Consider the following 24,876-nt stretch of genomic DNA (forward strand, 5'->3'; position numbering starts at 1 on the left):
CTGTGATCTCTTGGAACAGGGTGCAACCTAGCCCATCCTTTAAGGGCTTTCCTAACCAGAAAGGATTTCGTAGGATCCGATAACCCCTGAACTCTAGACATGAAAGATATTCCTGCTAACGTGGAAGACATAGACGCCTTGCTAAAACCTTCCTGATAACACCGCAACATGAACTCCTCTATGTCTGAACCATTGGCCCACAATCGCCTACCAGAAATTACCAAATAATTCTCCCAGCGTTGCCACGCCAACCGGTAAGTCTTCAGCGTAGAGGGAGCTAGGGCCGCTTCAGCCAAAAATCTTAATCCGGACCGATCATCTGCCAAATATAAAATGGACAATCTATACCCACAGGATTAGCTCTCGGGGCCAGCGATCTAAACCGCACCCAGTCAAAGCGAGAAAGAGAGTCAGCAATCCCATTTTCAATACCCGGGACATGTTTAGCACGAAAATTAATGTCGTAGTCCAAGCAACGAAGAACCAAAACCCGCAGTAAATTCACTGCTGGTTTAGAGGATGCACTCTGGCGATTAATTGCCTGAACCACTCCCAAATTATCGCACCAAAAAGAAACATTATGGCCTTTGAGCTGAGAAGCCCACAACTCCAGGGACACTATAATGGGGAATAACTCCAATACCAATAAGTTTTTTATCAAATCGCTGTCAACCCACTCCTGAGGCCAGGGAGCTGCGCACCATTCGCCTTGAAAGTATGCTCCGAAACCTTTAGACCCGGAAGCATCCGTGAACAACTCTAAATCCCTGGTGGAAATAGGGGGGGGAGGCCAGATTCTAATGCCATTAAATCTTCCTAGAAAAGATGTCCAAATCAACAAATCCTGTCTAATCTCCTCTTTGAGTTTGATCAACGCATGCGGCCTGTTCATACCCGCCGTAGAAAGCTGTAGTTTTCTACAAAAAATCCTACCCATTGGAATAACCCTGCAAGCAAAGTTAAAAAGCCCTAACAGGGACTGAACTTCTTTCAATTTAAGAGAGGGGGAGGACAAAGCATTATCTATCAATCCTTTCAGCTTCACGATGCCCTCTTGTCCTGTCCCTGCCTGAATTGCCCAATGCAAAAAGGAACTAAAAGCTTCGAAATAGGCACATGACAGAGAACAACCCATGGGCAGACATCTATCCACGTAAAACCCTCCCTTAATTTGGAACCCCATATATTTAAAGGAATCTGGGTGAAGGGGAAGTAACCTAAAAGCGGATTCAATATCTAGTTTCGCCATGAGAGCTCCCGCGCCAAAGTATCTAACCATCGATAAAGCCTCTTCAAATGATTGATAAACTACCGAGCTTATATCTTGATCAATAGCGTCGTTAACCGACTCGCCTACTGGGTGCGACAGATGTTGAATTAGACGGAATTTACCCGGAACTTTTTTTGGAACAATCCCCACTGGAGAAATGACTAAATCTGATAAGGGGGGTGAGGTAAAAGGGCTGACCATGCGTCCTAGGCTAATTTCCCCGCGAATCTTTTCCTCCAGGACCTCCGGAAAAATATAAGCTGATTTTAAATTTCTCGTCGCCCTAGCTTTGACCGCTATCCTAATTGGCAACCGGAACCCGTAACGAAAACCCTCCCGGAGAAAAGAAGCCTGTTCTGCATGTGGATATAATCTAAGCCATCGTTCTAAATAGTCTATACGAATAGGAGAGGGGCCCTTAACCCATATTTCCGTCACTGCCGCGGCCTCTGCCGAGACCGGGGGCACTCCTCGGACACTCCTTGGCAGAATGCGGTCCGCGGCAATACGTACAACTGTGTCGATACCTACACGTTTCCCCCCGCCCACAGGACGTATTGTTAAAGGCGAAACATCTGTTCTTAACAAACTGGGGAGCACTACGTCTCCCCCCTTGCGGAAACCGATTCCCTTGTGCCCCTGGACCAAACGCTAAACTAGCCCGATTAAGTTGCATCCAAATCTCGACATCCTTTACCCCCAGTGGCATGTTAACGCGACCGTCCACCCTCTCACGAAATAACTCATCATATTTAAGCCAGGTTCCAGGTCGGTCATTAACAAACATCTCATTAATGAGGTGCATATATTTCCACACATCCTCATGAGCCTCCGGCCTCGTTTCGATATAGCAGGCCGCAAATGCACAATAACCGGTCACCCAATTGGAGAAGGTTTTATACGCTTCTTCGCCGATACCCCCTCTTTCACAAGCTGCATCTAGACCTTTTTTAGCTGCTTTCGTTATCTCGAACATGTTAACGAACCAACCCTTCCTAATCCTGTCTTTAATACTGGGCCGTAATCCTGCCAAGAGGGCCGTATTCTCACAAAGCACCATCGGGGCTTGGGGCGCTACAGACTTGCCTGCCCCACCCCGTCTCCTACCCTGGGATCTAGACCTGCCAAAGTGTGTATTAAGTAACTTAATAAGCTTACGAGGACCCTCCCCCGATGAAGAGGGAGAATCCTCGTCCGTGGAGGACAATGGGGGGCTATGTGTAAGTACATGTGGAATAACAACTTCTGACAACTCACCGCTGACGACAGCCTCTGCTTGCGGTCCGGATCCCGACGGCCTGGAAGGACCTGATACTGCTCCGACCTCTGCGGCGTCCGCCTGCTGAACTTCCAGTCCCGCCGGATCAGCTGCTGTCTTAGCGGCTTGCGACAGGCTATCTGCTGCGGCCAGCGGCCCCTCTGCCGCTCCCGGCCCGGCACCGACCACCTGTAATGTCTGAGCTTTCATCCCTCCAACCATGGCTTGTGAATCTGAAACAAGAGGCACGTTAGAATCTGACAGTCTAGCTTGAAACCCCATAGATGAGTCTACCGCCGACAATGAACTATTGACTCCCAAGGACTCGTTATCTAACCCTAAGAATCCCGGAGGGGGGGGTCTGTTGGATAAAGCGTCTGGGTCACGCCCAAGACGAGGGGCTTCCCCCCGAAGGGGTATTAGGGGCACCGGGTAATAATGCCTGTAGACCCCAGAGGGGATGGGGTAAGGAGGACCCTCCCCAGATCCCGACGGGAACAAAAACGGACCGCCCGCTGGGGGGTACGGCAAATCCCACGGAACCCGTGGGGGGGCAACCGCGTCTGCATGGAGGGGGGGGGAGGGGGGAGGGGGGGAGGGGGGAAGGGGTGTGAGGGGGGGGGACAGGCCCTGGAACCCACCCCGGCCAAGGAACCCAAACCCGGAGAAAGGATGGAAGACCCAGAAAAAAGGGGGGCGGGACCCAGAGGATCCGCCGTTCGCCCTACCCCAGCCGAAGGAACCGGAACCTCTACCTGCCAGGCACCATGTGAACCCAGCCCAGTGACCCCGCTAACGGGGACCAAGGGAAGGGGGGGGGGGAAGAAAATGCAACATGGGCAGAAGGGACGGGGGAGGGGGGGGGGACCCCAGGTATGGGGGGATCCCAGATGATGGGGCCCAAGCCTCTGTGAGAAGGCCCAGAACAGGCCGGAGGCCTGGGAAGGGGGTCTGCCCGAGGAAACTGGGAGGGGGAGGGCTCCCAACCTCTGAAAACACCACTAGAGACCAATGTAAGGGGGGTGGAAAGGGGGGGGGCCGGAGCTACTGGGGGGACCACTTTGTGGAGGTGGCGCTAAAGGCTCTACCTCCGCTACAGACAAGGGCCCTGCCGGAGGGAGCGGGATAAGCCCGCCAGGCTGAGCCGCCTTCTGGCGCCTTCCCCTGCTGACGGAGGCTCTGGAGGAAGAGGGGGGGGGAGAGGCGCTGCGGGACCCCCTAAGAGAACAGGCGGCTGCAACGGAGGAGGGGGCCCCCGCTGAACGGGGAGACGGTGGAGAAGTGAGAGGAACAGAGCCAGGCCCCGCCTCGCGATACCTGGAGGGGGCACTGCGCACGCGGCTGGGGCGAGACATGTGAAAAGGAGCGGAGGACCGCCTGCAGACAGAAAGGGAACACAAGGAGAAAAAGAGGTAAGAGGGAAAAGAGGAAAATAACGGAAAACGGAAAACGGAGGGGGGGGGGGGAAGGAGTGGGAGAGGAGACTGGAAGGAGAAAGAGGAGGAAGGAGGGAGAGGAAAAGGGGAAGGAAAAGAAATAAAGGAAGGATGGAAAACACAGACAAAAACACAGACAAAACACAAAGGACAAGGACAGTACACAGAGATAATACGATACCACGACGTTCACTCCAAGGCCTGAATCCACCGCACCGCTGACAGCTAGGGATCCAACTGCACAGCTAGGAATCCGGAAACAGAGAGGGGAAAATGGATGACAACCAACACCTATATAAAACAAAACCACCCCCCTCTCTCTACCTATTGGTTCAAATATATACAAGCCCATAGGCTAAACACCTAATCACTCACCCACGTGATTTTAACTGCGTTCAGGCTGATGGCCACACTTCTCAACTCCTTAAGCACAAGAATAATGCACAATAGCAGCACCTCTGGTGAAAAGAGGTACTGCTGGAACACAAAATAGCAATACAAATAATAGAGTCCAAAAGTTCAGGAGGCAGGTTGTTACAGTACCCAGGGCCGGATTAACGGAATGGAGGCCCCTGGGCTAATGGGGCCCCCATTCCCCCATGAGCCCCCCCCATTAGCAGCCTGGCCCCCCTGTTAGCCGACCGCCCCCCCCCCCCCTCCCCTCCCCTCCAAGCGCTTACCTTCTCCTCTCCTGTCACTGCAGTCCTCCTTCCGCGGCGCGCTGTAAGCTCCTTACTGAGGAGATCTCGTGACACTCTCGCGAGATCTCCTCAGTAAAGAGATTACTGAGCGCCGGAGAAGGAGGACTGCAGTGACAGAGCTCAGCATTGATCAGGCTGGGGGCGCCCCCGCCCCTGTCCCGATCAATACCTCTGCTGAACTCTGTCAAGGGCCCCCTGGATGCCCGAGGCCCCTGGGCTGTAGCCCAGTTAGACCTCGGGTTAATCCGGCCCTGCGTGTACCCTTGACATACTCCGGTCCAGGTGTTCTGTGGATCTTCGTAAAGACAAAGAGGTACCGACTGTCTGGATGGATAGATAAAGTGATGAAGGCTGATCTAGAATGTGAAGGTTAAATGATTGTGAGTTCCTTTTTTACTTAATTGTGTTAACGAGGGAGCTGGTGACGCATTAAGTGTGCTGTCTGCCTTTCCGTCACAACTTCCCTTTAATTTCTGAATCTTAGCATTTAGGTTTTCCCGAGAACATCTTAACCTTTGTACTGTTCCTTCTTGAGAGGCTTTTAAGACATTCACTACAGACTCATAATGTCTTTTATCTGATTTTTAGCCCACTCAAAATACCTACCCCATGGAGTCTCAAGTGTTTTTGTACTTCTTTTCTCAAGGAGAAAGGTATCAGTTTCTGGAAACAGCAAAGTAGTTATATAAATTCTTCTTTTTTAAATCTGCAGTTTTTCTACTCTTTAAACTGCCTAAAGGTTGATGTCTTCTGATTTAGTTATAACTACTTATACCAGAAAGAAATGAAATAAACAGATATAGAGATTTGTTTTTAAAGAGAAAAGGTCCAAGGATTTATTATAATTGGATTAGAATTTTGGCAAAGAACAGCCCAGTCATAACCCTAAACATTAGGAGCACCTTTCTGCCCCCTGTACTTTAGCCTTGGAGATCCCACTTGCCCCCCTGGCTTCAACAAGACCCCCCACAATTGTGGTCTTGTGCACTTAAGCCACAATGTAATGGTGAGTATCATTTCCACCACTGTTGTATACTTTGTGGATAACTTCTTAGTCCGATGTGTTATCTCAGATAATTGATTACTCGTCTTAACTACAGTTGTGCAGATTAATAGATATTTTTTATGCAATGATTTCTGGGACACACTTAAGATGAATTTGTATTAGTTTTATAACTTTTAAAACTAATAGCTCAATTCTTTATGTGGAGACGTTTCTGTTTTTATTGGGGGAGCAAAGCAGACTCCTCTGTACAATGGTATAAGTTGAAATTGTTACTATAATATCTTGCACCATTAAAAGGTTTGGTTGCTTCTTTATATCTAACAGTACACATCAAAAGTATTGATGTTCGCGAGAGTGCAGATGAACCATCCCATAAAACAAGACTTTGGGTTTGTAGAGGTTTGGAGACCACCATATTGGACTAGGGAGATCTTGGCGCCTACACCAGCTTGTCCTCTTCACAGACAGAAGTCCCTTCCTACCTTCCCTCCACTAAAGCAACAGAATCTACATATAGGTTTTTAGCAAGTGGTCTAACTAACAGTCAACAAGGACCTGATCCATCTGGCTTCTACCATCAAAGGATACTAAATTGTGCATGCACATTATAATGTATTATTAAGATAATACATTATAATCCGCATAAAAGCAGCTGTTATTTTGCGAATAAAGATGCAAATTGCTTATGGCAGGAGCATAATTTGTTCCCTTGAGCACGTTAAAACTATTACAGTTTATACGGTAAACTTGCGCATAAAAACCGGGGAGCTCAGGGAGCTGCGAGATGAAATTCAGCGGTAATAGTTTTAACGCGCTTATTCCGGCGGCGCCCGGAGGAACAATTGAATACCCCCTAAGAGCTTTTTATCTCAGCCCCCGCTGCCCCAAGAAAACAAGAGAACCGTTATTTCAAATGTAAGACTCTCTTCTTTCAAGTGAAATCTTGAGCAGTCAGAATACAAACAAATGACGTAAAAGGTAAAGAAAGCTCTGTTTAATCTAAGAGGTACAGAGAACGCTTGATATATAAAGTAACGGAAAACTATTGTAGCTGGTGGTGGGGAAAGTGGACGTGGCTACTGTACCGTAATACCGCGGCATTATCAGCCACCAATAATAGCACAGCCATTACTGACCGGCATTTCTGTATGGCTGCCGTGGGTGCAGTACGGTTGTAATGAGGAGACACAGTGGAAGATAGAGTCACGAAATATAGCCCAGTCACTGTAGAAAACTTAAGACTGTCAGTTGCTCGCAACCATGGTCAACCTTCTCCATTTATATAATCTGTCTGCGCCTGTCGCCATCCTTGTCTCTCCTTATCTTTAAGCACCCACAGGGAACTGTATCTCCTCAATCCTCTCGTCATGCGAGGTACATAATACAAGAAGAAACAAAGAAAAAACATGGCATAATAACGTACGACACTCGATAAAGTCCACCACCACTATGGGGTATAAGGTGATCCTCAAAAATAGGTGATGTCAATGAAAACTTCCAGTAAGCACCCGTGGTTTATTCTTCAATTCTCTCCCCCTTAGGGTATATGCCCTAAGGGGGAGAGAATTGAATACGCCCCAATGTCGGGGCATATTCTGTTGTTTGGGGTCCGCTGGTTTCCTAGGCAATGTCGGAGGATCGGGAAGTATTTCTGAGAGCCCATAATAGGACATTTACTTCATTTCGTGAAGGTTGGAGTTGAGTGAAAGAAAACATACACTGCAACACTGTTAAGGGAGCAGAGCACAACCCTACAGGCGCATATTGATCTTCTGTTATGTAAGCATATACCCTAAGGGGGAGAGAATTGAAGAATAAACCACGGGTGCTTACTGGAAGTTTTCATTGACATCACCTATTTTTGAGGATCACCTTATACCCCATAGTGGTGGTGGACTTTATCGAGTGTCGTACGTTATTATGCCATGTTTTTTCTTTGTTTCTTCTTGTATTATGTACCTCGCATGACGAGAGGATTGAGGAGATACAGTCCTCTTTTCAGAGGTTCCCTGTGGGTGCTTAAAGATAAGGAGAGACAAGGATGGCGACAGGCGCAGACAGATTATATAAATGGAGAAGGTTGACCATGGTTGCGAGCAACTGACAGTCTTAAGTTTTCTACAGTGACTGGGCTATATTTCGTGACTCTATCTTCCACTGTGTCTCCTCATTACAACCGTACTGCACCCACGGCAGCCATACAGAAATGCCGGTCAGTAATGGCTGCGCTATTATTGGTAGCTGATAATGCCGCGGTATTACGGTACAGTAGCCACGTCCACTTTCCCCACCACCAGCTACAATAGTTTTCCGTTACTTTATATATCAAGCGTTCTCTGTACCTCTTAGATTAAACAGAGCTTTCTTTACCTTTTACGTCATTTGTTTGTATTCTGACTGCTCAAGATTTCACTTGAAAGAAGAGAGTCTTTCATTTGAAATAACGGTTCTCTTGTTTTCTTGGGGCAGCGGGGACTGAGATAAAAAGTTCTTAGGGGGTATTCAATTGTTCCTCCGGGCGCCGCTGGAACGAGCGCGTTAAAACTATTACCGTTTATACGGTAATTACTCGCTGAATTTCATCTCGCAGCTCCCTAAGCTGCGAGATGAAATTCAGCGAGTAAACTACCGTATTAACGGTTTTTACGTGCAAGTTTACCGTATAAACGGTAATAGTTTTAACGTGCTCAAGGGAACAAATTATGCTCCTGCCATAAGCAATTTGCATCTTTATTCGCAAAATAACAGCTGCTTTTGTGCGGATTATAATGTATTGTCTTAATAATACATTATAATGTGCATGCACAATTTAGTATCCTTTGATGGTCCACCACCACTATGGGGTATAAGGTGATCCTCAAAAATAGGTGATGTCAATGAAAACTTCCAGTAAGCACCCGTGGTTTATTCTTCAATTCTCTCCCCCTTAGGGTATATGCTTACATAACAGAAGATCAATATGCGCCTGTAGGGTTGTGCTCTGCTCCCTTAACAGTGTTGCAGTGTATGTTTTCTTTCACTCAACTCCAACCTTCACGAAATGAAGTAAATGTCCTATTATGGGCTCTCAGAAATACTTCCCGATCCTCCGACATTGCCTAGGAAACCAGCGGACCCCAAACAACAGAATACGCCCCGACGTTGGGGCGTATTCAATTCTCTCCCCCTTAGGGCATATACCCTAAGGGGGAGAGAATTGAAGAATAAACCACGGGTGCTTACTGGAAGTTTTCATTGACATCACCTATTTTTGAGGATCACCTTATACCCCATAGTGGTGGTGGACTTTATCGAGTGTCGTACGTTATTATGCCATGTTTTTTCTTTGTTTCTTCTTGTATTATGTACCTCGCATGACGAGAGGATTGAGGAGATACAGTCCTCTTTTCAGAGGTTCCCTGTGAGTCTAAGACGGTAGCGCCAGTGTACGTACCCATTTGTGTGTTACTGTGTATTTATTATTGAGTTTTTGGTGGAAGCTCTGGGGTGGGTACACGGCTGCACACCTTAGTGAAGCGCCCATAAGGTCTGTTCGATTATACTTATCTTTAAGCACCCGCCTAATGATGACTCATTGTCTTCAGCCTATACAAAGAGAATACGTCACGTTTAAACCTTAACATATTCCTTTCTTGTTTTCTTGTTACTTTGTAGAACAACTATTCTCTAGTATTTTAAAATGAATTTCAGTTTATGCCTCTCGCTGTCACATATTTGCACTCCCAAAAACTTTGCTCCTCCCCCACCTAAAGCCTTGCACCCTAGGCTGAAGCCTAGGCAGCCTATTGTGTAATCAGACACTGAGCTCACAGCTGGAAACAGAGCCAGGACATATGTTCCCCATGGTCGGCGGCAGCTGCTGTCACCAAGGAGGAAGCGGAGATCAGCAAAGGAGGAATAGTGATGGAATTCTGATGAACTTTACCTATTGTGGTTATTTATTATGACAGAATATATTGGGTGACTTTACAAGGAACAGACAGCACTCTGTCCACAATGCACTCTATGTATAACATAACATTGAAATTATAATAAAGCACAACGAAACTCAGTCTATCGCAGTAAAACATTTTCAATTTCAATCATGTAACACAACTTGGCTAGGGTTTTTCCTAGCTACAAATATAATATAAAACTGAATATGGTGACTACTTAAAGGAACTTTCCACACTTCCTTCCTACCCCTACTATCACTTCCTCTTTTCTCACTGTGGGGTCTATTTTGCTATGGTTCCTAATATGAACTCCAGGGAGAGGCAATAGTGTTTGAAAAACGAGGTGCCTTTATGATAGCAGAGATACATGGGAAACCAATAGGTACAGACAATTATAAACGGCAACTTAGTTAATAGGAATTGCACATTTCAAACAGCAGAAATAGCAAGTATATACAAATGAAACAATAAGGCACAGATCCTGTGAATGGCAAAATTTAGTCAATAGAAGAAGCAGGTTTGAGGAATCAAAGGGTGAACTGGGTTAACAGGTTTACAGGTATAACTCAGCACGCAGCACTAGATGATCCACAGGTATCTGGAATCCAGATAGCCAGGAGGCACGAGACACCGGATGATCCACAGAAGATACAAGCAAAAGGAGGGTCAGGAAAGTCAGATGGTCAAAACCTGTGAGATCCACAAAAGTACCAGGAAGTAGGCAAGAGGAAAGTCCAATCAAAGCCAGAGGTCAGGGTCACAAGCAGTGGTGCAAAAACATAGGGACAAGCAGGAGTCAATACCAAGGAGCAGGTCAGAATCAAACTCAGGGTTTCACAGACAGCAACAGCAAGAACAATTGATGAATTGCACAGGTAGCAGGGAAAGGCAGTCTCTAAAAAGCCATCCACAGGTGATTAGCATCCAGGAGGTAATAACATTAACTCTTTCTGGTTAGGAGACTGCAGGCCAGATTCAATATAATGAATACATTATCAAAACCTGGCAATATACAGTATATCATCTTCTTTTGCTCAATTTAACAATAAAATGTTTCTGAGGGAAGCTCTCCCCGGTGATACAAGCATTAAGGCTGATCTGACAGCTATGCTAGGCCAGTTTGTGAGCCTATGCGTGAACCGGCTTGCTGATTTACGCATTTGCAGTGGAACTGGAGGCTGACACTTGGGCATCCAGATCCATTATCAATAAAAGTATAAATAGATTTAAAAAAATGTTAAAAAAAAAATGAGCAACCAATATAGAAAATGTTTTTCTTTCCATATATTTAAAATATGAAGAAATGCCTTATTTAACTAATACAGCAAAAACGTTTGTTCCCTTTTCTAAATAAATGTCTTTATTGACCATTATTTAAAAAATGACAGGGACTGATTCATCTTTGAACGCAATGCAAATGCAACTTGCTTTTAAGAAACAAAATTTGCTGGTACATACTTCCGCCCGTATTCAAGTACAAGCAGATCTCAATAAATGTTTCCAATTGAATCTAGGGAATAAGTACGCTCTGGCTATGCGGTACTTGTTGTATACAGACAGATAGAGCATACTGCAGGGTATGCACATGCATATGTGCAACATAAAATCCCATCAGAAAGCCAAAAATATATATATTCTATCAAATAAATTAACAACTGTTAATATGATCTATAATGATATATAAAAATAAGTTTAAAAAATATTTTTAAAAAGTTTTTTTAAATGAAATACATAAATCAGAATGTTCTTAATGCGTGCTTTACATAAAATTCATTTTTATAGATTCTCTAACTTGCAAACACATGTTCTGCGCTATCTAGTGGCATGTATATATATCAGTCATCCCTATTAGTCGGGCAAACGCAGGATTTGCAGAGGCGGGTTTCCACAACATGCCGCCAGTGGGCGTGACCAGTATGCATGGGGGCGTGGCTATAATTGTAGACAGTGCTTGGATGCTCTCCAACTCCTCCTATCCCCATAATATACATGGGTAATGCTGGGTGCACTACTGTTAGGTACACGCAGCTCTCTCTTTTCGAGCAGAGCCGTTTGAAGCGGGGGCAGGGTCCAGCCACCTCAATTATACAGTGCCCCAGGCTTGGAGGGGGGTTTCCATGGGTTTGCCTATGTAGCTGGTACACATGATACGGCTAAAAAGCACGTACTTAAGAGAAACCCAGAACTTGAATCAGCCACATCTGCCTTTGCACGTCCTCGACGTGCCCTAATTGTACATTGCCTATGTCCCTCTGCCCCTTCACACCCCTGGTCCCATCTTCAAGTCGTAAGGGTCATTTGCATTCGGACATTAATTGCATGCAGTTTCGTTCGCTGGTGTAAGTCCCATTCCGGCACATGCGCAGAGCTATTTTGTGTAAGATACGTCACGCAATGGATTTACGTCTGACGATGAATCAGGCCCACAGTGTTAGTATTTACTGTTTTGTTGTTTAAATAATAAGGATACTAAAATGATAAGTATCTGAGTTTCATTACCTAAGCTATTTATAATCAGGAAATTACTTGGTGACAACTAATATCCCGTAGTTGCCTACTCTCTCGGAATGTTTGGGAGACTCCGGAATTTTTGGGAGTTCTCTCGGAATCCTGTGAGAGCTGGGCAACCTCCTGCAGTCTGCCCACTCCCTTAGGGAAGTGGGCGGGAGCTGGGCTGAACGCTTCATCCTGGCCCCACCCCTGCTGTAATAGGCCAAAATTGGTATGGTTTAGCAGAAGGGAGAGGCCAATTGACACCACTCGCATGGCCATGCCCCCAGGAAGCTGCAGGGAGATCCCCAAGTATGTAATATCCGTATGATCTACTGTATCGGATACATTACCTGATATAATTGGTGCTTAGTGACTGTGCACAAACTACATTTTGAAAATTATGTATACATAATAAGGACATTTTATTTTTATCCTCAAAAGCCACAACTTATTCCACAGTGATAAAAATAATTGGTCGGGAGCCTTGTGTCCGTATATGATCACTGGCATCCTGAGAGATTTTGCAATATCCTTATAAATTGCGTAATGAAATGCTTTATCCAATATAGATGACATCAATTCTGCAGATTGCCAATACACACTTTTCTTACGTGCGTTATATGAATTTACTGCTCACTTTTCAATATATCACATTACAATCCTATCAGATATTCATGTCAAGCATTAACTAGCTGACTACATTCAAAGCCACTTGTTTCCCTTAAATCCCTGAGTGCAAATTTCACGCTGCGCTGACAGAGCGGAGTTTAGAATTACAATCTAAATGTCAGGCAGAATGGTTGTCTCTGGCCCAGATATTTAAGGGTCATTACCATGCCAACCTACTTGTGTCTCTTGCAAAACATTGCCTGTTACACCACAATGACAGCCTGTCAATACTAAGGAGAGGCGAGAGCCGCTCTGTAGCTGACCGCTGGGTTCAGTGAAAGTGCCTCTCTGGAAAAGCCAGCTGTGCGATGGGAATACTGGGCACGGTCTATTTTCGGAGATGCTGGAATTGTACCATTTGTTTAATACTTTTAGGATTAGCGGAAAACAGATGATGCCGTTTCCAGTAATATTTAACAGAAATGTATCCAGTACAGTTGTACAAATACTGCTTAATCCTCCACTTCCTGTTGGTGCTACAATAATTATTAAAGGCACACTTTAAATGAAAATATAATTGGTAAACGCATATTAAAATATAGTATTGTGGGATACTGAGAGACTCATTTTTCAAAATCTTCAGGGTCTTGCCCAAACTCAAGATGTTTTAAAGGGCCAAATAAAATGATAATTTTATAGCAACAAAGAAAAAACTGATGGGTGTATGGAATAGTCTTCAGTTCTGTCAATGTGTGAATACTATTTCATTATGTTTAAAAATGTCATTCAATGATCCTTCCTATGGGCATTGTACCCTCTTAGTCGTTTCACAACCTGAAGTGAGGTTCTTGACCTTGTTGGTTATTAGCCGGTATAGACAATCTTTAAACCTGTAGGACAAGGACATAGCACGTTGTCGCTGACCATGGTGCTGATACAGGGTGACGGGAGATCATTAACATCCAATTTGACAATATAAAGGGTCATAAAGATGAACAGTTCTTGGCTGTTTATGTTAGGGACACGAGCATTTGTCTCCATCCTACCAGCTTGATTCCAGGTCAGGTCTAAGAGCTTTATACCATAAAGGGTGGGTGCTTGCAGGGCGGAAATATTGCCATGGCTGCTGTTGATGAGAAACTTGATAGGAAGCAATATCATAACTTTATGTGTTGTCTCTTGATGGACAAACCATCATTCAGAACTTTCAATTCACTCCACCCGACGCGTTTCACAGAGGAATCGTATTGAAGCAGAAACACCAGTTATAAGTAGTTTAGCTTGCATGGATTGATACGTTTTCCACCGACCACCACCAACACCATAGATTACCATGGTCTCAGCATCAACAGCATCCAAACTCTACAAATAAATTGGCGATTTTCAATCATTCAGTTCAAGGTTAAATGTTTATAATATGTAGAGCACAGCCTCTCTGGCCTTACGCTTCAGTTGGCCTTACCAACTTACTGAGTTAGAGAATACATTATAAGAGGTACTAAGGGGTATTTACTAAAGCGCAGGTTTGAAACAGTGAAGATGTTGATTATGGGTATAAGTGAGCTCTGCCTATCCGGCACTCGTCATATGCAGACAGACACAACACACAGAACACACAGATAAAAAAAATATTAAAGACACTAACACATGTTAATAATAATAAAGATAAATTAAAAAAAGTTGTTTTTTTTCCATTTCTTTTTGCATGAAATACATTTTAGGATGTTATTGCCTACTGTACATAAAATCCATTTTTAGCAGCTTTTGCTGTTAATTGCAGGCACATATTCCAGCATGCAGACGTGACCGTCATCATTATCAATCGTTACTTACACCTCACCTGTAGCTGGTGCAAGTGATACGGCTAAAAATCACGTACCTGAGAGATGCCTAGACGAATGTGCGTGCGCTTGACCTTAGCACTCCCCTACTGTGCATTACCTTCCTGAATCCGCTCCTTCCCTCCCTGCTCCAGCCTTAAAATCGTAGGCTGTCATATACATGAAAGATGCCCAGAGTTTGAATCGGATGAATGTGCATGCGCTCCAGCTTGGCACACCCTTACTGTACATTGACTATGTGCATACCCCCATCTTTCCCGTCTTCCGCCCCTGAAATCTTCAGTTGTCGGAAGTGTCCTTTGATTTCAAAGATGAATTTAATACATTTTCATTCACTGGCGAATAGTCCGTTGCTGAGCACACGCAGAGCCTTTTTATGCCAAATATGGCACAATTTGGAATTTACGTTTCTTAATGAATCAGGCCCTAAATGTTCATGAAAGTGAGGAACAATTGGTCCCAGTGACTACCAAGATATCACAAAGATCTGTAATATTTTTATCAGAGTATAAAATAATATACAGTCCTATTGTTTGCAAATACAAATTGTATTTTCTTTAAATAGCAAGTTAAGTACTTTTTAAACGCGTGCATTTGTCAGGTCATTTTTCCTAGCTGTCCTCCGACAAGTCAATATTTCCTTTTCAAAACCTCTTTGGTTGACAAATAAAAATGGCTGACAGACACAGACACAATCTACTACACAGACACAGGCTCACAGCTCTCAGCATGTCATGTGATGGCAGAAGGGGGCGGGGTGACACAGTGCAGACAAAGCTCAGGGGGCGATCTAAAGCCTCTCTGCTTACTGCATCATGTGTCATATGACTGTGGTTGCCATGGTTGTCCAGAATCATAAGTCATTAAAAGCAGCCTGAAGAAAAATACAAGGGGATGGTAATTACTGGCATTCTACTTCCTATAGCCTGACACAGTGATTTAAGTTAAAAACACACCTGCTTTTTTCAAGGTATTTCTGCTTTAAAATATATACATGGTTTTATCTGTTTGTGTAACATCATAGATGCAAAGTTTTCATAATAAATTAAAAAACCCTAGTGCAGTATATATAAATAATCTTCCATGACTAATGAACCCAATTTACATAATAAATCCCCATGACTAACTTTACATCCTTTCATTTCTCGTGAGCAGAGGGGGTGATCTTACCATAGTAACAGATTGATAACGTCTCACAGTGATATTTAAAGCATGTATAATATTTTATTACAGCCTCTAAGCGTTTCACATTCTGGTGGAGCCACAGAAAATAAAACGATGTAATATATAGGTTAACAAGTAAATCTTATATCTTAACATTCAAATTATTCATCATCTGGAAGTTCTACTACTTGTTAAACTGATGAATATTAATTTCATGATAAAGACAAAGGGGCAGAAGAATTAATAAAAGGTCAAAGTGAAGATAATTAGAGCACCAATGATTACGGGGTACCGAAAACACTGAGTGACTCACATAACGTCCCTCATCTAGTGGTTTAAATGCCCCCGTGTGGCCCGCTCACTGAGCGCCAGTCGCTGATATGACGGAGAAGCAGCCAACAGCTTCTTACATGTGAATCTGCTGTGACTCCATGGTCCCAGAAGGAACGGAGGCCGCTCCTCACCTCCTGTCTGCTAATTTTTTAGGGCTCTCATAGGCAAACCGAGGGGAGGTTTCCTAGTGCCTGGAAACCCCCCTCCAAGCCTGGGGCACTGTATAATTTAGGTGGTTGGACCCTGCCCCCGTTTCACACGGCTCTGCTTGAAAAGGGAGAGCTGTGTGCACCTAACAGTAGTGCATGCAGCATTGTCCATGTATATTATGGGGATAGGAAGAGTTGGAGAGCAGCCAAGCACTGTCTAAAATTATAGCCACGCCCCCATGCATGCTGGTCATGCCCACTGGTGGCGTGGTGTGGAAACACTCCTCCACAAATCCTGCGTTTGCCCCTGGCTCTGTCCCAGGACATGTTTGTCCCCTGGATGGGAACGTTGGGGGAAAGGGGCAGCCTGGCGGTTTGCAGCGCTGGGCAGCCCTCTGGGGGGCATCGCCATACCTCCATCATAGACACGCTGTTATGCTGTACCGACTACTGCATGGTACCAAACTCCTAGTCCTGTCAGTGTCATCTCTGCATCTGTACTTATCAGAGTTAAACACACGCTCCTCCCTTAATTTATCTGCCTTTAGTGGCAATATATACGTGAATGCGCTATTTTTAACTTGGAAATTAATAGGTTTTGTAGACCAAATGGTGGCATCTGTTGAGTGCAATATTTTACGTTTTCTGATGGCAGGAGATGGACAGTTTAGTGGTGTATTCCCTGCTGGGTGCAGACTGCACCAATCATTTAAGGGAATGTGTTACCAGCGATAGGAAGGGACAGAGGCTGGCCAATACAGCCAGTGGGTTTGTGAGCAGCAGTGCAGGAAAATCAGGGTAAGGTCATCCTTGAACAACTCGGAAATGTCTGGGAGACTCCCGAATTCTGGGTAGGTCTCCCAGACTTCCGGGAGAGCTGGCAATTCTCCCACATCTGCCCACTTCCAAGTGAAGTTGGCCGATTTTGAGCCTCCATGATGCGATGCTCTGAGAATCGCATAATTTTGGGCCAACCCCTGTGGTAAAATGACGTGTTTGCGTCATTACACCACAGGGGTGGGGCCAAAATGACACGATCTGCCGAGCCCCGTTCCCTCACATCCAACCCCCCTCCGAGACTCCCGCAGGCCAACCTGGACAGGTTGGCCACTATGGCTAAGGTAGAGTTATAGAGATGAGCCACGGGATACGTCAGACTGATCAGACTGACATTAGCAGCGAGATAAGCTTAGTATAGACTCTGCTACATAAGAAACACTTGTCAGGAAAACAGCTCAACTTCCAATTCGTGGTAGAGTAAATTACAGTTCATTTCAGGATCAACACACAGAAATTGTAGCGATGTTTCCTTAATGCTGTGTTGGAAAAGCAGCCGGAGCAGCTTACTGCAGAGTAATTGACAAGCCTCTGAAGAATATAAATTTATGGCTGATTTCGGGATCACACACAGAGCTTGTAGCGATGTTTCCTCAAAGCTGCGTTGGAAAAGCTGACTGAGCAAAGTCACTGTGCTACGGTGACTCACAACCAGCTGAAAAATGTCAATTATAGATGATTTTATAGTAAGAACGCACAAGAATTATAGACGCAGTGAAGAAGATGGAGATTAGTGAGAACCAGATTTAGTCAGTCTATAGATTTAGAATCCTGGGTTTTGTTTTTCAACTCACCTCTGATTGCGCAGTTAACGCTACTTACCGCGGTGATAAAAAGAAATCACTTTTCGCCCCAATTTAACAAAAACATATTATATATAATAATAGTGGAGCAGATGAGCCATTATAATATTATGGCGTCACATTATTGAAAATAAAGAAAAAAAGTGTTAGGGATAGAGAGAGGCTTATTCACTGGCACTTAGAAACATGGGGGTAACCTTGTTTTAAAGAGGGAAGTCCCCCTCTTTCAAATCATTGTACCCATAACTATCCATTACTTGTTGATCGTTTTTGACCCTGAAGCCATAAATAACATTGTTGTAGATAGAAGAAGGAGACAGGGATCTGTCAGGGCTCAAATCTCCCCACACTCGAACTCCAAAGTTAACGGGGGCACCCTCAACTGGAAGAGGGCAGTCCCCTCATTCAAACAAGGGTGTCCTCCTTTTTTTGGAAAAAAGAATTTAAACTAAGGATATCAATGACTTCCCCCCCCCCTCCTCTTCTGTATTTTCAAAATAAAATTTCACAGCACTTTGTTCCAAAAAGTTTCTGTCTTAACTAAGTATTGTTTTGCATAGTTCATTGACTTTCATAGGACAGGATGTATAACACTCAGAGATGTTTATTATCTTTATTTTTTTAAGTCCTCATTCAGCAGTGTAGAGAAGTCCATGGGTGTTGAGAGTAGAACCAACATCCAGAGAGATTACGTAGGGTCACCGTATTTATGCAACTTGAAATTTCACCTAGGAATTAAGTATTAATGAATCATTGTGGAAGGGTGCCCAAACTTTTCCATATGCCACATTTACTTTTTCCATAGGAAATGTTCAGTATTTCCGATTCCGGAAGTGACATTTCCAGCATCTGATTGGATCTTATGGGTGTGATCAATATGCTGTGCAAATTATTTTTTTTACTGAGTGCAATTATCTGTGTCTTTTCTTATTCTACAGTATATATATGGACTATGGCGTAGTACACCTTCCAGGGGCAAACGCAGGATTTGTAGAGGGGGGTTTCCACACCACGCTGCCATTGGGTGTGACCAGCAGGCATGGAGGCATGGCTATAATTTTAGACAGTGCCTGACTGCTCTCCAACTCCTTCTATCCCCATAATATACATGGGCAATGGTGCGTGCACTACTGTTAGGTGCACACAGCTCTCCCTTTTCAAGCAGAGCTGTGTGAAGCAGGAGGAGGGTCCAGCCACCTCAATTATACAGTGCCCCAGGCTTGGAGGGGGGTTTCCAGGCACTAGGAAACCCCCTCTCGGTTTGCCTATGCCTTCTATTGCTATGTTGCAGGATATAAATTTCATATCTGTACTAAGCTATATGTGCGGACACCTGAGGAGTATCAATATCTTGTTCTTAATGAATGTAAAATAATGATCATGTCCAGGGGTCCTTCTATGGTGGGTGATTGCACCACACATGACAAGTGTAGGTGCATTTACAGAGTACCCCAGGCTTAAAATGTTGCACAACATAGGCAGCTAGTCCAACAATAAATCTTTATTACTGACACATCTTGTACGATGATTTTTATTAGTAGAGCGTGAGCTTATGAGTGGGGTGGACGTTTTGGCAGGATGTTCTTTTTAAAAGACCTGTGAAACGTCCTTCTCCCACATTGTAACTGTATTTGAGGCCCTCCGGACCTTAGCCTGATTTGGGAAAGTCTCCGACGGCATTAGAACTTGGATTTTCATTAGTGACTCCTTTTCTTAATACCACAAAGAGATTGCATTGCATGTGAAGGCTTTCTCCGCTCCAATTAATGTCACAGCCAGAGCCAGTCAAATGGAGACCTCAGCCATTCAGACAAGTCTTTATGCAGGGAGATTGAAAGGGCACCGGGCTCCCATTGAAGTGCATTAGACCGGGGGAATATATTTCAGGGAAAAAACAACCTGGCTATTTTGCAGAGCGTATCCGTTCCACCGCTGCAGTTAAACCTCCATTCTGTTCCCACTTGTGTTTTGGCTGTGCTCGGATAGAAGTGATTTCTGGCAGCAATATTTTAAGGAGCGCAGAAAATTGGGTCTTAAAAGCCACTTATGAGATAAGAGGCTGCAGGGTGAACAGGACCTAGTACAAGATTTTCCTGTCGAATGTTATACGCAGTTAACAATGACAAAACCTCACCGAACGGTGGTTGCGCTGAATTTAATCTTGAACATTAAAAGGCTGCTAATTACATTAATTAGATGACTGTGTTTCCTTGGAAATGAAGAGCAGATTCTTATTGTTCCAAAATTGTAAGCTGGATTCTTCTAACCACTCAGGGATTGCAAAATGAGAGGGCTCTGTAACTACAGTAGAAGCCATTAATAGCGGAGGGTAAGAAGCTTGTATGAGGTCAAGATGATATTATCTGACTATTCAAGAGATTCATTGGTAACAAAATAAGTTTTATCAATGCACCATGAAGCCTCAGTTGCCAAAATAATTTGTAAGCGGTAAGGATACGTGAGCAGGAACAGAGTTCATTTGGAAATTTGTTTTGCAGAACTTGATAAATTGATTTAAAAGAGTTTCCAATAGCTGGGGGTAGTTTGTCACAAGCCCATTCCCCCACACTAGTACTTTGATGGGGGTCCCTCTTCTAGAAACTCCCCTGTTTGATCGAAGTGGTAATAAGCTTAAATCTTGCTGTGGCCGCGGATCCCTATTGGTTTGTAGGGGCCAGTTTGTCTGTCTCACTCAAAAGGGGGAGATTGAATTCGCCACAAGGTCCTGTAGGAAGCTCACACGGTGCGTCAGCGTGGGACGTTTATGGTAATAATGTTCACTTGATTTTGGCGGCACCTCCTGCGGGTGCATTTTGTGGCAAGTCTGAGGTATGTGGTGGAATTTTGGAAATAGTGATCTGGACGTGCCAAGGTTGTTTTTTTGGGCTGTTTTTCCATTCTTGAAATTAAAGGCAATGTGAGGACCCTTTTGAAGGTTAGAGGCAGGGCCTGCAGAACACGATAAACCCGGTAAGCACGAAAAGAGGGCACCACGATTATCGGGGTGTGTCACCACCTGCAGTCACATTCAGCAGCCTCTCTCCCTTCCTGCCTCCCCGCTCCTCCCTGACGGATCCCTCTGCCCAGCTCAACTTTCACCTTGCCTTCCTTCTCTCCTTCCTGATTCGTGGAGACAGGTTGTGACCTGCCAACATTTAGAATCCTGGGAGAGGGAAAATATAAGCCATACCTCCATTCTGTCTAAACTCCTCCCACAAATGGGCACATTGTTGTAAAATTCCACCCACTTTCCTGTTAAGTCCCGTCTCTTTTGCGGTCTGCATATTGGGATGTACCTCCAAAATCTGGACCATTGGGAGGTATAAGGTCGTGGTACCGATATCAGCCAGCAACCCCCATAGTTTTATATACGGTCGTTAGACTTTGCACGGTTTTATGGAAGTTTGGTTTAATGTGCACGTTTCTACTGAAGCTTTCTATGTAAATGTTCATCTATAACTGCACAGTTCTATGTAAGGTTTATTTCTCAATATATGATAACTATAAAGTGCAACCTGTTTGGTTACCTGCCATTGCCAGTAGAGGAAATCAAACTTTAAAATGTACCAAGGTAATATTGACTGGTCCTGGTGTTTCATTTCAAAATGATGAGCGTCCTAAACTCAAGTCTAAACAGCAGTGACCAGGAATACCACTATGGACTATATCTAGCACCTCCTATCTGCGCCAGAGTATTGGTTTCACCAGCTCCAGCGTCCTGTATCCTATTTCTACTGTTCTTGGTTCCTGACTTTTGGCTTTTGTTCCTGACCATTCTCTGTCCTGCGTTTTGGTCCTGCTTGATTCCTGGATTTTGACCTTCGGCTTCCTCCTGACCACTCTTTTGGATCACCCCTGTGTACTGCACCATTGTTTGGCTCCCGACCCGGACCGTAGGACTACTCCTGCTCTCTTCCGCTGCACTGATAGCTAACTGGGAGGACCATGACCTGCGCACCCCACGCAGCCAAGCCCATACCTCCTTGCGTGGGTCCCTGGGGAATACCGGGGGGTGCATTAGACTCCACGCCTCTCAGATTAGCCGAGCCAATATCGGTCAGTGGCATTCTCTAGTCATTAACGTGACACAGTCATCATTGTCAGTCGGCATTTACACCTGAACTGTAGCTGGTGCAAGTGATACAGCTAAAAACCACAGACTTGAGAGATTCCCGGAGCTTGAATCAGAAACTGGTATGCGCGGCCCTTTCAGTTAATTGCCTACATGTGTGTCTGTCCCTCCTCCATTCTGCGCTTCAAGTCGTAGGTAGTTAAAAGAGTCAGAAGTGTTGCTTGGTGTCCGGATATGAATTGTGTACAGTTGGGTTCATTGGTGTAAGGTCCATTTGCGCAGAGAAATTTCACACAACATACGGCACACAACGGGACTTACGTCTGAAGATAAATCAGGCCCCGGGTGTTGAAGTACACAATGCACTCCCATAAACATGAATATACTTATATTAGGGTGGTGATTTTGAATGCATTGTAATGGATCAAGCAGTGTCTACAAAATCGAGCTGCAAACGCATGCAGAGACAAGCTTGAACACAAATGTCGATGGACACATAGTACAGATGCGTTTGCACGCATTGCAGTTGCGTTAAGATTGCAAGTCAGCAGGGCCGTCTTTCCCATTGGGCATGCTGGGCAGGTGCCCGGGGGCCCTGCAGCCCAGGGGGGCCCTCCGAAGAAAAAAAAAACAAAAACCTGCAAAAAAAGAAGAAAATACTTACCGTGCTGTCAGCTGGCGATCCGGCTCCCTCCCTGGTCTCCTCCTCCGTCGCGCTGGCAGTGCATGTCGGGTGTGACGTCATCACGCCTGCCCGACATCCATTGCGGAGCGCGACGGAGGAGGAGACCAAGGAGGGAGCCGGATCGCCAGCTGACAGCACGGTAAGTATTTTCTTCTTTTTTTGCAGGTTTTTTTTTTTTTTTCTGCCTCTGGAGGGCCCCCCTGGGCTGCAGGGCCCATATATATAATATTTTTTTGTATATATAGGGGCCCCGGTGCACTGCTGTGCCCGGGGGCCCAAGAGCTTCTTAAGAGGGCCCTGCAAGTCAGTAGCAGTGTTTAAATGCCAGTGGATAAGGGCGCTTAGCTATCTAGAATTGCTTTGCTTTGGGACCTAAAAGAAATTATGAGGGTGATTTTATCACCACTTGGATGTTCCGATTTTTTTATCTTAAAATTGTGGGAGACTTATAAATGTAGCATATTTGAATGTATATTAACTGGACACAGAAGTGAAAATACAGGCCCACTGGTGCCGACCTTGTCTACACTGATGAAAGCCCAGAACTAAAAGTAGAGAGCTTGAACTTCAATATATGAGAGTTGGTATTTATATAGATCATTAAATCCACACTGTGCGCTGAGCCGCTCACTCTGGGCTTTCTCTGTCTGCCGGGAACCATAATGTCAGTTGTGGTTCAGTAAAATGTGTTGTAGGCGTAGAAGGAGATCATAACGGCCGAGGTCAGGTCAAGGGAACCCAATAGATAGAAGGTTAATGGGGTATTATTGGTGAACTAATGGATGCGGTTATTATAACATGCTCTACGTGGACACAAATCCTTCTGCTAGGAAATGTCTGCTTGATATCCAAATGTTATTATTGCTATGAACCGATAATGTGGTGTTAGGTGGTAACTTAACGAAAACTAAAGATAGCTTTGCTCTCACTATCGTATACACCGTACAGCGGATGCAGGCAACCTGTGACTTTGTATTTCACAGGATGGGAATTGTAAATTAATTTTGCTTTAGCTGGTGCAATCCCCTGTGTATAACCTCAGGAAATGCGTTTTATATGTAGTACAGCACAGCAGAAGGTGAATTAGCTCCCGTATATGTTGTGCTAGAGAGCGCCTGCTTCAATTCACGTGTACGCATATATTTGTCCAATCAAGCATGCTGGCGCAAGAAGGTATATCCATGACCTTTGCACTCTGCGTACTTACGCTTGTAGGCATTGCCTGCTTTTGATCCAGCTTGCTGTTCACCATTAAATGACCGTGAACATAGATTTCTCCTGCCATAACCCATTTAACATTTCTATAGACCTATTGAAATTGTGCAGCTGCAGCCTTTTACGTACATTAAACGGCGAATGCCTGGATATTTTAACAGCATACATGCAGATGATCATCAGGGTGGCTAAGTGGATAGCACTTCTGCCTTACAGCACTGGGGTCATGAGTTCAATTCCCGACCATGGACTTATCCTTGTGGAGTTTGTATGTTCTCCCCGTGTTTGCCTGGGTTTCCTCCGGGTGCTCCGGTTTCCTCTCACACTCCAAAAACATACTGGTAGGTTAATTAGGCTGCTATTAAATTGACCTTAGTCTCTCTCTCTGTCTATGTGTGTGTGTGTGTATGTGTGTGTGTTAGGGAATTTAGACTGTAAGCTCCAACGGGGCAGGGACTGATGTGAGTGAGTTCTCTGTACAGCGATGCAGTGGCGCTATATAAATAAATGGTAATGACGATGCTGTAAGAAGTATCGCGTGGGACCATCGCAGCAGTTACATCAGCAATGCTGAGCCCCATTCTCTAGCACAGAGTTTTCGCATTGATCGCAAACAAGGTGTTAGTAAATACTTGTGATAAATTAGACATAGGATAGAAGTTATCTTTGCAAAATAGCCCTTAGATCCGGGAGGACAAAACCCTCCCTTGTACCAGAAGGACAAAAAGTGCATGTCCGTAAAATAGTTCTTTGAAGGGTCCAGAGATTAACTTATCCTTTAACAATACCTGAAACTGGTCTTCTTGACGGCAAACCTGGCTGATATGATTGAATAGACAAATGTGCGCAGCCTTGGAGTCACCTGCTCTACCTCCCATATAATCAGATTTACTTTCTTAATGATCTTCCTAAATATAGTCTCTGGCAACGACCCAGCGGTAACATAATATCGTGGGCTGGTATTTATATCCATTATCTCAGCCGATGCAGAGCTAGTGAAACATTTATGATACGTTTACAGTGTATCCATTACACTATCTTAAAAGAGTGAAGGTAGATTTATTTCTTA

At 44.6% G+C, this 24,876-nt stretch overlaps 1 protein-coding gene across 1 annotated transcript; it reads right to left on the reverse strand.

Moving 5' to 3' along the window:
• Positions 1–1,050: 1,050 nt before the first annotated feature.
• Positions 1,051–4,376, reverse strand: LOC142143378 (uncharacterized). The gene is made up of 3 exons (XM_075201189.1): positions 4,340–4,376; positions 4,146–4,209; positions 1,051–2,761 (listed from the first exon to the last, which is right to left on the reverse strand). The coding sequence occupies exon 3, from the start codon at positions 2,748–2,750 to the stop codon at positions 1,689–1,691; it is 1,062 nt and encodes a 353-aa protein (XP_075057290.1). The 5' UTR covers positions 2,751–2,761; positions 4,146–4,209; positions 4,340–4,376; the 3' UTR covers positions 1,051–1,688.
• Between the last annotated feature and the right edge of the window lie 20,500 nt (positions 4,377–24,876).

This window comes from Mixophyes fleayi, chromosome 3 (assembly GCF_038048845.1).
Source record: "Mixophyes fleayi isolate aMixFle1 chromosome 3, aMixFle1.hap1, whole genome shotgun sequence".
In the NCBI taxonomy this organism is placed as follows: Eukaryota; Metazoa; Chordata; class Amphibia; order Anura; family Limnodynastidae; genus Mixophyes; species Mixophyes fleayi.

Bases quoted from the DNA above. Each gene is read 5' to 3' on its own strand.
- LOC142143378 (XM_075201189.1), bottom strand. From the start codon at position 2,750: ATGGTTGGAGGGATGAAAGCTCAGACATTACAGGTGGTCGGTGCCGGG.